This window comes from Mus caroli, unplaced genomic scaffold (genome assembly GCF_978045245.1).
Source record: "Mus caroli unplaced genomic scaffold, Mus_caroli_1 scaffold_11, whole genome shotgun sequence".
In the NCBI taxonomy this organism is placed as follows: Eukaryota; Metazoa; Chordata; class Mammalia; order Rodentia; family Muridae; genus Mus; species Mus caroli.
In genome coordinates this window covers 38,307,067-38,322,522 of record NW_028227266.1, presented here as the reverse complement: position 1 = coordinate 38,322,522, position 15,456 = coordinate 38,307,067, and the positions used below count along the sequence as shown (strand labels likewise).

Genomic DNA, 15,456 nt, shown 5'->3' with positions numbered 1-15,456 from the left:
CTCACTGCTTTCTAAGGGAAGAGCAGCCTGTGGGAACCCTCTTCTTTGCACTCCCAGAGCCCAGAAGGGTGTCATTTAACACAGATTCTGTTTGGTGAGAACATCCATGAGCTCCAACAATGGAAGCTGTGAGCACCAGGGAATGAACCTGATACAGTATTTGGCTCTTTAGCACGTGAAGGTCTTTGAATTCAATTCCCAGCACCATAAAAATAGACAGATAGACAGACACAGCAAACAGATCCATGTCTTTTTGCTCTTGTCTTTAACAAGTTTCTGGTGTTCTCTCCAAAAGGTGTTGAATGGTTTGCATACATTTAAGTAGCTAAGAATTAGTATTGAAAGATACAGTTTAGAAAGAGTTTACCCTCACCACCCACAGCCTTCCCCCTGGACTCTGCCAAACTTGTCTGATCTGAAGCAGCTCTGGGAGATAATAGCCAAAAAGATCATGAAGTCAGAGACCAGACATGGAAGGTTGGGAATAAGGAAAAAGGAACTCATAGAAGCAGAATAAGGTTGTGGGTGAGGTGGGAAGTCTTTCTGGACAGAAGTGGGGAGAAAGAAATGAAGGTGATATCAAGAAGTAACCATGTTAGGTAGGATAGAAGAAGAAGAGGGAGAGGAGGAGGAGGAGGAGGAGGAGGAGGAAAGAGAAGAGGAGGAAGAAGGAGAAGAGGAGGAAGAAGGAGAAGAAGAGGAAGAAGAGGAAGAAGAGGAAGGAGAAGGGGAAGGGGAAGGGGAAAGGGGAAGGGGAAAAGGGGGAAGGGGAAAGGGGAAGGGGAAAAGGGGGAAGGGGAAAGGGGAAGGGGAAAGAGGAGGAGGAGGAGGAGGAGGAGGAGGAGGAGAAAGAAGGAGAAGGAGAAAGAAGGAGAAGAAGTAGTCCAGCCACCCAGAACCCAGAGAGACATTGCAGAATCAAATCATTTACCACAAAATCAGGTGTTCCCAGATTTCCCACCAGTGTTCCACTTGGGAATGATGACAAGATACTAGGCGAGCAGCAGGCCCAAGGCCAGCCTGCTGCTATTGCCAGAGTCACTGGATCATGGCAGTTGTGACCTACATCAGAATACCTGCTACTCCTCTTCTTCAAAGTCAGAACAGCTCATGCTTAACTGGAATTGAGGAAGGGCAAAGAAGATCTAGGAGAAGATGCTGGCAAAGTGAAATAACAGTCTATAATGAAGGAGGCTGTGGTGCCAGAACAAGAATAGAGAACATGTCCGTAGACAGCTCATATTCTTATGTTTAAGGAGGCTGTGGTGCCAGAACGAGAATAGAGAGTGTGTCCTTAGACATCATACTCAAGCAAGGGCCTGTTCTGCTCCTTGGTTACTGAGTGGCTTCCAGGCAAGGCTTAACTTTTCTGCTCATAAGAATCTATCACAGTTATAAATAACAATGTATAGAAGTGTTCCACTTGCCAGATGCGGTGGTGCACGCCTTTAATCCCAGCACTCGGGAGGCAGAGGCAGGCAGATTTCTGGGTTCGAGGCCAGCCTGGTCTACAAAGTGAGTTCCAGGACAGCCAGGCCTATACAGAGAAACCCTGTCTCGAAAAACAAAACAAAACAAAACAAAACAAAAAAAGCTGGGTGTGGTGCAAAGAATCTATCCCTTTCATCCCAGTCTTCATGTCAACCTTACAGTTTATTGAGAAAGCTAAAGGAATCCCTATAATGCCTATTGTACCTGTTCTGGCTATCCCACTGCCTGGGATTTAAATGAACTTGAACATACTGTCTCTTTTATGTGCTCACTGAAGGCCCAGCACCTACTCTGGTATATGGCATGCAGCAGTTATAATAAACATCTGTAGCCAATCTATAATAGTTAAACCCCTGAGGAAGACGATGGCTTTCGGTGTCTAGATTTGCTGTTTGGTTTTGTGGTGGCAGGTGCAAGTTTGCAGTGACTGACCTAACTTGTGTTCCTCCAGAGGGTCAGACAGACTCAGCAGACCATGTGCATGCACATCCTTAATTTATCATTTTCAGGTAAGAAATGAGTTTGATTTTGATATTTTTTAGGGTAAGTATTCTATTATATTAAAAAGAATTATTATAAACAAATGAAGCTAAGAATACTACATAATACAACATAAAAATCATTTATTTTTTTAGACAGGTATATACATGTTTTCACATTTTATACATAAACCGTATATACATATTTATATATGATTTATTTATGTATAAACCATTTATACATATGCCATATATAGATACCCAATGTTGTAAATATATGTATGCATGTACATTTTCAGTACATATATTTAAAAGTAACCGTTAACTGTTTAAATAAATAGCAAATGTACTAGTGTTAAACAACCATGATATTTCTTCAATAAAAAAATTTATAAGCACATGTGCCCAAATTCACACAGATATACAAATGTCATGCAACATCCGTGGAAGCCAGAGAACATATCTCAGGAGTCAGCTCACCTTCCACATTTCTGAGGCAGGCTCTCTCTTATTTCTGGTGCTGCAGTGTATATTCCAGGCGTGCTGGGCTGTGAGCTTCTGAGTGATTCTTCTGTTGCTGCCTCCCATCTCACATCTGGAGTTCAGGGATTACAGATGCACAGTAGCACGTCTGGCTCTTTATATAGAAACCAGAGATTGTACTTGTGTGGTCAGGCTTGTGCAGCAAGCACTAATGTCCACTGAAGCATCTCCTCTTGTCTTCGTAGTTTATTTTACTATTTTGTTGTTTAATGTGGTTGATGCCAACTTTTCATTGTCAAATGAGTATTGTCTTTTACTTAATAAATAGTAATCATTCCTAAAGAAGAATTAAAATAGTTTTCAGGTGTGTAAGACTTGAGTGTGTGACATTTTAACAGCCATAAAGTGGTTACTTTTCATGGCACACTGTGATGGTTTGAATAGGAGTGGCCCCTCATGTGTTTGAATGCTTGGCCATAGGGAATGGCACTATTAGGAAGTGTGGTCTTTTTGAAGTAGGCACGATTTTGTTGGAGGAATTGTGGCTCTGTGACAGCAGGCTTTAGGTCTCCTATGCTCATGCTACACCCAGTGTAGCACACAACCACCTTCTGCTGCATTCAGATCAAGATCTAGAACTCCCAAATCCTTCTCCAGCACCCTGTCTGCCTGCACCCTGCCATGTTTTCCACCACAGTGATAATGGACTAAATCTCTGGAACTGTAAGCCAGCCTCAATTAAATGGTTTCCTATATAAGAGTTGCCTTGGTCATGGTGTCTCTTCACAGCAATAAAATCATAACTAAGACACACATGAAATTTTTGAAATTTTCAAATATTTTTTATTAGTTATACAGTAGGCCTAGAGAAGTAAGTGTTTTGGCCAAGCCACAGCCACAAATATTGAGCTAGGATTTATATACAGGTGGGTCTAACTCCTCATCACTTGCTCCTCCAAAAGACACAGCTCTAAGGAACAGGTTTATATGGCCCAAAGGACTTAATTACATCTTCATAGCTGGAGCTACACGTTGCTTTCCAAAAGCGTTGTGTTGTGACATAAAAACTAACTCTTGGAATGAACTATTTTCTTCAAAACTTTATCTGATTTCATGTTTAAAGCCAAGAACCTCCAAGGACCCACATAGAATTTCTTTTTATTACATTCTAAGTGCTGTTTTTAGAAACAGAGTCATCTTGCACTGTCTCCCCGGAATGGAGGTTGGACAACATCACAGTCTTGCTTGAGATCCCCTAGTCTTGATCCCTCACCTTTGCTGGAAACTGGGACACATGTGCCAAAGCGTCAAAGAAAGGACTTTTCCTCCCTCCCACCATCACCCCCTTCATTTCTCTGAGAAATGTTGGGAAGCATTTTCTATCCAGATAATAGAAACCTCTGTAGGCTTTAAGCCTCCTGTGTGCCCCATTATAGTCATGACATTGCCAGGGAATATGTCTCAGATAGAACGCTGATCAGCAAATGTCTAGAAACATATTTGTAGGAAAGAAAGACACACTAGGGCTTTTCCTCAGCACCTCAGGGACTATTTGCCTGACCCATTTCATTTTCTTTTTCTTCTGAAATTAAGAAATAAGTCTAGAATTTAGTTTTTCTGTTAAGTGTGTGGGAAGGATTAAAAGTGACAAGCACGGCCCGCTTCTGCCTGGCTCCTCTCTGAAGTTCTTTGGAGCACACAGGATGAGTGAGTGTCCCTTGGATTCTTCAATTCCCTGAAGAGTATATGTTCCCTCAAGAGACGCATTTTCAATGGCCATCAGTGTCCCCCAGCCGACTCCTGTCAAGGCTTCCAAGAAGAGGGGCTGCACAGAGCAAGCATCAGCAGGTGACTCAACGCTCTTCATTGACGTAGCCTTTTTGTTCAGTTTGGATGATGAGTGTGCAGATAGGCCTGTGTCCTCGGACTGTGTGTGAGGACAGGGATTGCTCCAAGAAGATGGTACTCCAGTGAGCATTGCTCAATGTCAAGGCCATCCAATAAAAACAAATGACTGTGATTAGCACACTGGATGAATTCCGAGAAGCTTGGAAGACAATGTCAGCGGTCATAGGAATTTGTCACCATCACTGCGTCATGTCATTAGAATCACAATTGTACTTATTTAGCTCTTACTGTGTTCCAGGCAGCGTTAAGGACACTCCACAGCCATTTAACTCTTCCAACATTTGTTTTTGAGGTAACAACAGAACGATTACGTATCTACAGATAGATGCCACCACTCTTGGTTCTTGCAATGTGGTGTTCAAATGTAACTCTCTTCACGAGGCTTCTTCACTTCCCTCCTGCTTCTCCTGTCTCTTCATGGCCCTGCCACTTCAAACAGGCTTCCTCATTTACATAATTATTAAGTTTCTTCTCTAACCTTCCCTCCTCCTAACTTGAATGGTCACTCTTTAAGGATAAGGGTTTTGGTGTGTCAGGCTCACAGTTGCTACTCCATATACTTGAAAGATAAATGAGAAGAGCCGCAAATGAAGATGGAGATAATGAAGGCATCTCTTAAAATCATGTCCTAAGTGATTACAGGAGTAGAGCTGGGCTCTTCTCCATTCTAGAATCTTGATGCTTAGAGTACTGAAAAATAGGGCTGATGAGATGGCTCAGTGGTTAAGAGCACTCTCTGAGCACTCAGTGCGTAAGCATGGGGACCTGAATTAGCATCCCAACCACCCACAGAAATATGAGCATGGCTGTGCATTTCTGAGCAGAGACAGGTAGAGGCTAGGAACTTCTGGACAGCTAACTTAGCTCAAACCATGGGCTTCCAGGGTATTGAAGGACCCATTTTTGAAGAAATAAGGCAGAGAGTGACATGGGAGACACTAGACACTCAGTGTCTTCTTCTGGTCTCCCCATATCCATGCACACATACCACACTCTCTACATATGTGCACCCAAACAAGACAAAACAAAAGCATTGGAAAAATTGCTACTCTTTCAAAAAATTTCTCTCCTGTCTGCATACCCTCTCAAAGGTATTCTATTGCTAAAACACATCCAGTTCTGAGGCAGGAGAATTATGAGTCTAGGTCAGTCTGGACTATTCTGTCTCCAAAACCAAAACAAGTTGAATATGGTGGTTCATGATTGTAATCACAGAATTTAGGAAGCTGAGGCAGAAGGATCACAGCAAGTTTAAGTCTGGGCTGCCCAGGTCCTAGAGAAGTACATTTGTATGCAAAGCTCCTTGGAAATCTTGGCTCTTTGCTAAAGCCAGACATCCTCAAAGAAGACAGCAAAAAGAGAACATCAAATCAGTGCATGTGGTAGCACACAGAATAAATGGGTAGCATCCAGCCCGTTTGTTTGGAATCCCCATGGCTTGCTCAGTTCTCATGAATGACTCTGTCTTCTTAGTCAGTGTGTAGCTGAGCTGGGGCCTACTTGGTCTTGGGATGATGCTTGGGTCTTGGGATGCAATGATGCTTGGGTCTTGGGATGCAATGAAACAATATACTTTAGGGCTAGTTAGGTCTTCATGAAGTACAGGTTTTATTGTGTGGGGTATATGCCCAGCATTTACTCTCTGCCAGTATTCTTTTGGGGTAAATAAGTGTCATTAGTTTCTTAGATACTCTTCCTAAAGCATGTATCTCTTCTCTTCTCTTCTCTTCTCTTCTCTTCTCTTCTCTTCTCTTCTCTTCTCTTCTCTTCTCTTCTCTTCTCTTCTCTTCTCTTCTCTTCTCTTCTCTTCTCTTCTCTTCTCTTCTCTTCTCTTCTCTCCTCTCCTCTCCTCTCCTCTCCTCTCCTCTCCTCTCCTCTCCTCTCCTCTCCTCTCCTCTCCTCTCCTCTCCTCTCCTCTCCTCTCCTCTCCTCTCCTCCTCTCCTCTCCTCTCCTCCCCTCCCCTCCCCTCCCCTCCCCTCCCCTCCCCTCCCCTCCCCTCCCCTCCCCTCCCCTCCCCTCCCCTCCCCTCCCCTCCCCTCCCCTCTCTTCTCTTCTCTTCTCTTCTCTTCTCTTCTCTTCTCTTCTCTTCTCTTCTCTTCTCTTCTCTTCTCTTCTCTTCTTTCCTGTTTTACAACTCCTTGGGTGTTAAAAATATTTTAATGGGATGGAGGTTTAGAGTTCAACTGCAAATCATTTATGCAGCACATACAAATACTGGATTTAGTTTCTATCTTACTGTAACCACTGACATACGTAGTTATATAGAGAGTGGGCTCCTGCTCTGGCGTCTCTTCAAGCATGTCAGTAAGAACACCTGAAGCTGTGTCTGTGGAGGTCACCCCTGTGATTCCAGGGTGGAGGAAGAAGGACTGGGGAGCTGCTTAGGGCTGACCCAGAAGAAACACACCTTGGCCATACAGGGAAATTGGCAGCTTAAGGCAGTCTCCCTAGTCCCTCCGATTTAAATATAAGAGATCAAAAAGCCAGGTTCTCTGAAAGTACACAAATGAACAAAGTCTTTGCCCAGGTGAGATATTAAGAAGTGCTCAGCAAATGTACAGACCAAGCCTCACATGTAAGAAACAGCTTACTAATAAATATTTTGTAGTATAATAACAATAATAATAGCCACCATTATCAAAGTACAAAATTCAAATACATATTAAAAAGTTAAGGGGCAGCCAGGCATGGTGGTATACACCTTTAATCCCAGCAATTGAGAAGCAGGGGCAGGTGAATTTCTGAGTTCGAGGCCAGCCTGGTCTACAGAGTGAGTTCCAGGACAGCCAGGACTACACAGAGAAACCCTGTCTTGAAAAAACAAAAACAAAAAACAAAAACAAAAAAGCAAAAAAAGTTAAGAGGCTGGAGAGATGGCACAACAGTTAAGAACACTGACTGCTCTTCCAGAGGACCTGAGTTCAATTCCCAGCAACCACATGGAGGTTCACAACCACCTCTAATGGGATCGGATGCCCTCTTCTGGTGTGTCTGAATAGAGCTACACTGTACTCACATACAAAATAAATAAATAAATAAATAAATAAATAAATAAATAAATAAAAATCTAAACAAAAAAGTTAAGAAAATGCAACATATAAGACACTTCTGAGTTACAGAATTTAAAATGGCTCAGAAATGGAACTGCATTGTATAATCAGGAAATGGAACTGCATTGTATAATCAGGAAATGGAACTGCATTGTATAATCAGGGAAAGGAGTTACTAATAGCTTTCCTGTTAGCCACTGCTTAATTGAACTAATTTTTGTTGTGTTGTGTTGGCAAAACAGAACCTTTGAGGGATGCTTTCCATGAAGCCTACTGAAATAGTCATGCTAATTTTTGGTCCCATAGGCATCATGGGAGATCAAAATATTATGTATACATCCTTAGCCTTCATGTAAACCTACTCGTTAGCTATTACTGTACTCAGCCAAGGGCTAGACTGGGTATCTTACTATTGACGTTTGTTTGGCCTGCTGCGTCGAGTTATTGTACATCCTGGAAATAAATAAAAATAGCTTATTTCTGGCTTAGAGAAACTTTCCCCTGGAGCTGCTTTTACTGTAATATACAGCTTCCTATGAAACTCAGAATGTCACATACAGCAAGTGAGTCTTGCACGTGGGTTAGGGTTGCTGTGCTGTGGGCATCTCTATGGTATTAGTTACAGTACACTGCCCTGGCTTACCAGTTGCCTCTCCCGTGATGAAAGGCACAGAAAGATCACCCGCTTGAGTAGAAGAGCAGAATGCCATCTTTGAACTTCCACTGAGTATGATGGAGATGATCATTAAACGGCAAAAGCACTGCCTTCGGACGAGGGCAAAGAGGCATCCTCTTGTTCTGTTAGGAAAGGCAGATGGGGGGATGGAGCTCTGCTGCAGCTTCTGATGTTTACGAACTGTAACCACAAAGATCCGGTTTCCACCAGCTGTTGTCATTTGCCACCTCCTCCTCTCTCCACTTTACCTTGAGACGAATTAACCCATGTTTGAAGCTGCTGACTGGTCATTTGGATGTGATTTTGTGAATGCAGAGCTGCCAACACTGAATCTCAGATAAGCAGCCTGTGTTGACGCCATGTGGGGGAAGGTGGATTTTATAGGGCTCTGTGGTGTGTGTTTTATGTGTCCTTTGCAAGCAGACATACCATGTCTCCTGCCAGTTAGAAAATATGTGAATACTATGAGCTTCCTATGCTTGGAATGTGACCGTAAGTGTGGAGAATACACACCAATACCTGCCGATCTCAGAAATGCAGATGTCTGGAATATCTGTCTACATGTGCCAAATTTACATTTATCTCGAACAGTCCATGCTGATGAATACTAAACACTCATCTGGTGTCTTATACGGGTGTGCACAATAATTGTGCTGTACAGGAGCATAGAAGGGGCACCTACATACCTTTAAGTTCCACTAAATGTGTCAGAGATGGCAATGAATGGACAAAAGTACTCTCATGGTAAAGGGACAATAGCTTGTCACATCTTAGAACTGAGAGGTTAACGTAAAATATCAACATGACAGAAAGCTGGAGAAGGCCAGTTGGGCATGGTCAAGCCAAAACTCTGGAGTCAGATTATCTGGACTGAAACTTAGCCCAGCAGCTGAGTGATTGTATATCTTTAGATGACCGAGCAAGCTTCACTTTTTTTCATTTGAAAATAGGAAGAACCTCTGGGTGTGGTTGCGCACTCCTTTAATCCCAGCATTTGGGAAGCAGAGGCGGGCAGATCTCTGAGTTCAAGGCCAGCCTGGTCTACAGCTCAAGTCCAAGGACAGGCAGGGCTTCACAGAGAAACCCTGTCTCAGGAAACCAACCAACCAACCAACCAACCAACAAACAAACAAAACAAAGCAACGGCCAAGGCAACATCAACAATAAAACCCCCAAAACAAACAGAAAGAACCATTAGTAAAGGCAACTGGGTCCATTTTAGGATGAACTGAAATGTTGCTTATTCAGCTCGTCTTGCTGTGACTGTATTTGTGCTTGATTTTTATGTGTTAGGATATAACATAATGGGTTTCAGGCCAGGCATGGTGGTTCATATCTTTAGTCCCAACACTCACAAGGCAGAGGCAGGCAGATCTCTGTGAGTTAAAGGCCAGCCTTATCTCAGTCCCAAATCATCCAGAGCTACATAGTGAAACCCTACCTGAAAAAAAATAAGTACTGTTTATTTTTTTAATTATCTTTCTCTCCCTCCCCTCTCTTCGTGGGGCTGTGGTGTGTGTGTGTGTGTGTGTGTGCAATTTGCATGTGTGAGTACAAGTGTGTGTGGCACCGCATGCATGTGAGAGTTGAAGGAACACCTTGGGTATTAGTCCTAGCCACTGCACTCAGGGAGGGCAGCTGGATTGTGAGAGTTCGGTAAGTCTCCTGTCTCTGACTTCCATCTTGGTATAGGAAGTGTTGTTCCATAAGTTCTGGGGTTTCAGACTCCGTTCTTTGTACCTGAACAGGCAGTACTAACTGAACTGTCTCCCCTAGCCCCAAGTTCTGGGTTTTATGATAACATTTTCATGCACATACACCATCCTAGTCTGATTTTGTCCTTCTGCCCCCTCTACTGTTCACCCTCCCTCCACTTGCTAGTTTCTTCTCCCCCGCCCCAGAGAGCCCCTCTTTCTGCCTCCATGCCACCTCTACTGTTACACTCTGTTCCCTCCTCCCCTCCCTTTGGATCTCTCTGTGCCTTATGCTAGCACCCCTCCCTCCCTTAGACTTTCTTGTCCTGCTGATTTGTGTTATTCTAAATAAAATTGTCTTCCTGCCTTCACTGTAGAACTCTGTAATCATGTTCTTCTTCTGACGTTGTTCTCAGACAACAAGCAAATTGTTCCCCAAATTGTCTCCAAACACCAAACCCCTCAGGGTACTTCATGAAAAGGAAAGCCAGTCACTTTGACGATGTAGTCCTGCCGTAGGACATGAGGAGGCTCTGTCAGTAAAGCAGAAACAGGCAAGATGAAGCAGTTTGGCTGCTAAAAGCCCCTAACTTCTGTACATTTAAAGTGTACTTAAATTGAAGTTTATGATTTGGAAGGCATATGGCACTGTTTCAGGGCACAGCTTGGTCATCAACAGAGGATCACCCATCTTTGAATGAAGTCCCAACGAAGTAACAAAGACAGACTTAGAGTCACGCCCAAAGGCCTCCCTTATCTATAAAATGTGGAGACTGGGCTCTTTGAAGGCATTTTCCTATTTGGAAAGTCAAATAAGCAAACACTTAGGGAGATCCCAGTGCTGGCTTAATGTATGCTTTAGGGTCAGCACTGGCAGGACTCCTTTGTATCAGGAACTGGGGAAGAGCAAGGTGGTGTCTGGGAGGCTGGGAGCCCCATATCCTGACTTCCTAGTGAGGAGTTAGGGACAGTTACTTATCTGGAGACATCTGGGAGACACTGGGATGAAATCCCATCTCTCAGACAGGATAAGTAGGGTCCCTTATCGATAAGAGAATTCAATTTGTAACTTCAGTTCAGGAAGTTTCCTGAAGGGTTGAGAAACAAGCAGCTGCTTCCAAGTACATTCCATCCCTTCCTTTGATTGCTCCCCAGAGGTCCATAGTCCAAACGCCCTCACCTGAGAAACTTAAGCCTTTAGTTAATCAGAAATGAGTGTTCTGGTCAAAGAGCTTTACGGTCTGAAGGCTTCTCCTCTGGAGACCTCCTACATGGTGGAGGCTGCGGGAGGCTCTGCAAACAAAAAGACAAAAAAAGAAAGAAAGAAAAAAGAAAACGTGACCATAGTCAGAGCTGCTCCTGGAGAAACTGCAGGGCCCAGGCACATGCTCTATTCAATTTTCATCTCTCTGAAAGGGTTGTTGCAGTATAAGAGCACTCTCTTAGAGTGTTTGAGTCGGAGGAACAACCACTCTGGGCACCTCATTAATCCTCCCAACTTTGCTTCCCATCCCCCTTGCAGGCCCTGCCTTCATTTCCTCATAATGCTAGTTGGTTCTCAGTCACAGACTCAGAAAGAAATGGGACCAGAATCCTGCTTGCATGCCAGGTATAGTGTGAGGGAGATGAGAAATGCACAGTAGAACACTCAGACAGAGGTGGAGGGACAGCGTGAGGGCAGTGCTTTCTGTAGGATGAGGCTGAGGGGTGTATCCTAAGGTTGGATTCCATGCAACAATAAGAACCATGATACAAGGTAGGTAGCAGTAGGGTGAGAAGAGGTGTCATCAGATGGATTGCTTTGAGATGATTTTATACTCTGGTGATTGATTCTGATAGAGAAGATGCTCTCAAAACAGAAAAGAGGCCTTTCAGAAGGACAGCGGGAGGAACAAAGGCAGGCATGGACTTGTGGCAGAACCTTCTGACCTGTGAAATGGTGTAGATCCTTAGAAAAGTGGTCCAGAGGTCACTCAGCACAACCGTATAGTGAGGCAGTTTCCGGCATGCTCCCTTTGCACTCCACAGGATGGAGTCTCACAGGTAGGGTCTCTGTGGATGGGGTCTTACTACTTTTCATTGAAAACATCTGATTCCTGAAGGAAGGAGGGGGAAATTTCTCTGTTTGGGTGGTAGGCAGGATAGAAGGAAGCAAGACAGAAGCTTGGGTAGTTAGCATCCTAGTGAGCCTGATGCCCGTTCGGGACCAGTGAGTGCCGACTAACTATTGTTGTAGTCAACGTGGGGAATTTCCTTATGGTGTGGATTAGAAACTAATGTCCAGGTTCTAAGGTCCAAAGTCCAAGGTCCAGCCTGCAGAGAAGGCACACTTATATGGAATGAGATCATGTGAACAAGCTTTCAAGAAAGGAGACTTTGCTCTGCCTGTCAAGATTTAAGCCACTGTCAGACTACACCGGAAAGAGGTTATCTACCTGTGGAGGCCAAACCAGAAGACCACAGAGAAGCAATGATTAAAGGTCTTCTAGTGTTTACTAAGCCATTCCAGTGGAAGATAGCAGACTTCATTTAAAGCCAGGGTTTCTCCCGTCTGCATTTGGAGTCCCCTCCGTGGAGTGTCCAGTTGGCAAGCCTTTCAATAGCAGAGACATTGAAGTGCAGGACTCATCCAGCCCTGCTATTTTACTGCAGACCTATGGGTAGACTCCGTAACAGGTAAGAGGTGTTGGTGACACATTAGGCTTATATTTACATAATTAGTGACAAACGAAGTTGCTTATGTGGTCTGAATATGGTGTAAAAACTACTTCTTACTGCTATGACGTTCTGAAACTCTGTTGGGAATTCTAGCAAAGGAGGTCTGTTGGATATTTGGGGCTGTACATTTTTAAAAAATATTAAGAATTCAATATGAATACTTGGAGAAATTAATATTAATGCGGTGGTCTGTTTTTATTGAAGGAGCTGATAGAAGCTGACTAGATTAAACAGGAGAACAGCACGTATCCATTTGTAGAATTTTAGCTCTAAATATTCATTTGTTTACCAAGTTGGAAAAATATTCACGAAAATAAATGGCAAGGAGAATCAGTTCGAATAACAGATTTTATAACATTGAAACAGATTGGCAAGGGAGGGAAGAAAACAGCTTGAGCTGAGAATACTTAGATTTGAATCACAAAGAATACTTAGATTGAATACATAAAGGTCTTAGTCCCCCCCCCCCCGCCTCAGTTTCCTTATCTTAAAAATGGGGTGGGTTGGTGGGGGGGGGGATGACATTTAATTCATAGATGTGTTATATGGCTTAAGTGAGAAAATACAGTGCTTGGATCAAGAATCTGTAGGTGAATCTAAAATTTTTTAGGAGAGTGAAATATTTCTAACCTACATCTGGTGGACTTTTAATTTGTTTTAAGACTTAAGTGTCCTACACTTATTTTAAACTCATGGGTAGAACATACGTTAGTAATTGACCAATGACTTCTATTAAGTAATATTGTTCCTGCAAAGTTGTGTAATATTTAATATAAATATGTGCATTGATAATATAATATAAACTAATATTTAAAGTGAATTGGGGGAAGGGGAGACAGAGAGATGGCTCACTGGGCAGACACTTTCTGCCAACCTGAAGAACTGACTTCTGCCCTGAACTTACATAGTGGAGAGAGAGAACTAATTGTATGACCTATGACCTCCCAATGCATGCTGGGGAGGGGGTGTGCACAGCCCCCTGTACTCACCAAAAAAAGTTTAAAAAAAAATTAAAACACATTAGGAGAACTTCCTACATAAAGGCATTCTATTCTTGCAAGTAAGGAGTCTTCCTGAATGCAGATGGTGGCCCTGTTAGATCTTTTGTGCAAATCGAATCATTTGAACATTGGGATTAGCTCTCGCACAGTGCTTGGGGTTTGGTTTACGCCTTGCTCTCTGTGGGCTCATGGGGGAATTAGATGTGTGTGTGACAGCCTGACTGCTAGGGACTCTTCTGGGCAACTTGTTTTAAAATTATTTTTGAAGTCAAAGTACTAGTTCAGAAAGAAGTTACTAAGTTACTAAGGTAGAGTTTGTGCCACAGATGTTTGATGGACACACAGACATTTCCAGCCTCAGCTCTGTGACCGCTGCGTCCAATATTTCCCTTTCCAGTGCCTTCATTTCTCACCATGAATCTGTGAGGCAGGATAAAAGGAAGGTGAACACTGCAGTAAATACCTAACGTCCCTTCGGGGCCTATAATTCTTTCAACTAAGGAAAGTCTTTATAAAAGTGTCCAACTGTGATGCATGTGGTGGCATTGAGTTTTAATTCTAGCACTCAGGTGGCAGAAGCAAGTTGATCTTTGTGAGTTCCAAACCAGTCTAGTCTACATAGTGAAATCTACCTAAGCCAGCCAGGGCTTCATAGTGAGCCATGTCTCAAATACAAAACAAAGAAGAAAAAAAGTCCAACTACTAGACAGAATAACGTCTCCCAAAGGTACTTGCTTCATTTAGGGATAGGGTAAGGGAATAGGAAGTGAAGTTTCCTTTATCCTGGATACACACCCACAAGTCCAGGCTCCATTCAGAGATGTAGTTCCCTTAAAGTGTGGACACCGTGTCATTCAATAGAGTACTTAAGAAGACCTGTGCTTTATTCCGTTTGCTAAAGGAAAATTTCACCTATCCAAATGTGCAATTTAATAAATTCTTTGTAAAGACATATTTTTGTATTTAAAATAATATAATACAGCTTCTTTTGTGGTTGTGGGAATTGAACCCAGGGCTGCCACATACATTTATGACAAGCAACGTCAGAAAACACCGACAAAGTTGCCTCCCCAGTAAGCAAAATGTTTTTAAATCTATCTTGTTTGTCCATTTCTTTTCCTGGTTTTTTAGTTTGTTAGCTTTTGTTTTTTGTTATTTCCCCCTATTGCTCAGACTGGTCTCGAATTCCTACACTGTGGCGATCCTCTGGGACTGCATCTGACTTAACTCTATGTTCATAGGCCACTTATCGCTTAAAGCAATTCTTTCCAGTTTGGAGGTTCTGAGAGGTACAGCCGCGACTCCAGTATTCATCCTCCCGAGTCTCAGTTTCAGACTGTGTAAAATCTTGTGCAGTCACTGGCACCGAGGCCAAGTATAGGCGCAGTGGTCCAGGCCTAATAGCAGGAGAGGACTTGGGAAGCAAGCATGATGCTTGCCTTTGGGACAGCTCTTGGGCAGAGAGCATTATATGTATGGGGAGCATTCCTGAAAAGGAGAAACAGCTGACAGGCAGAGAGGGCCACAGTCCATGCAGACCTGCGACAGAATGAATTCTTTTCAGATACTCCCTCTACGTTTGTGGCTTGCAGAAAGAGAAATGAGTCACAGTGTTGTCAGAACTGAGTCCAGGGTTGGGTTACGAAAGCCTATGATGGAAATCATCTTTTGAGTCCAGTTCTCTTCGACTTCTTCCTGTGTTGTCACAAAGTGACTTTTTTTTTTTTTTTTTGGGCTTGGCCTTAGTATGTAAAGAGGAATGTCCCTGGTGCTTGGCAGATGTAGCATCATGTGTCAGCAGATCACGTCAGGCGCCCATCTCTGGATTTACTTGTCTGATTTCAGTGTCCCATCTCAGGATAAAGCTTTGGGAGAGTTCTGGTCAACTCTACCAGTGGTTGAAGCATGATGCTCAAGTGGTCCCAAGTCTTGGCTTGTTTATCTGTGAAGAGTGG

At 43.2% G+C, this 15,456-nt stretch overlaps 1 protein-coding gene across 3 annotated transcripts in view; it reads left to right on the top strand.

Moving 5' to 3' along the window:
• Positions 1-12,164: 12,164 nt before the first annotated feature.
• Positions 12,165-15,456, top strand: part of Gramd1b (GRAM domain containing 1B) — a 180,844-nt gene continuing 177,552 nt past the window's right edge. For all 3 annotated transcript variants that reach the window (XM_085844538.1, XM_085844537.1, XM_085844536.1), the window contains exon 1: positions 12,165-12,458. In XM_085844538.1, coding sequence (XP_085700664.1) covers positions 12,439-12,458 — 20 coding nt within the window. In that variant the 5' untranslated portion in view covers positions 12,165-12,438. The remainder of the gene's footprint in view (positions 12,459-15,456) is intronic.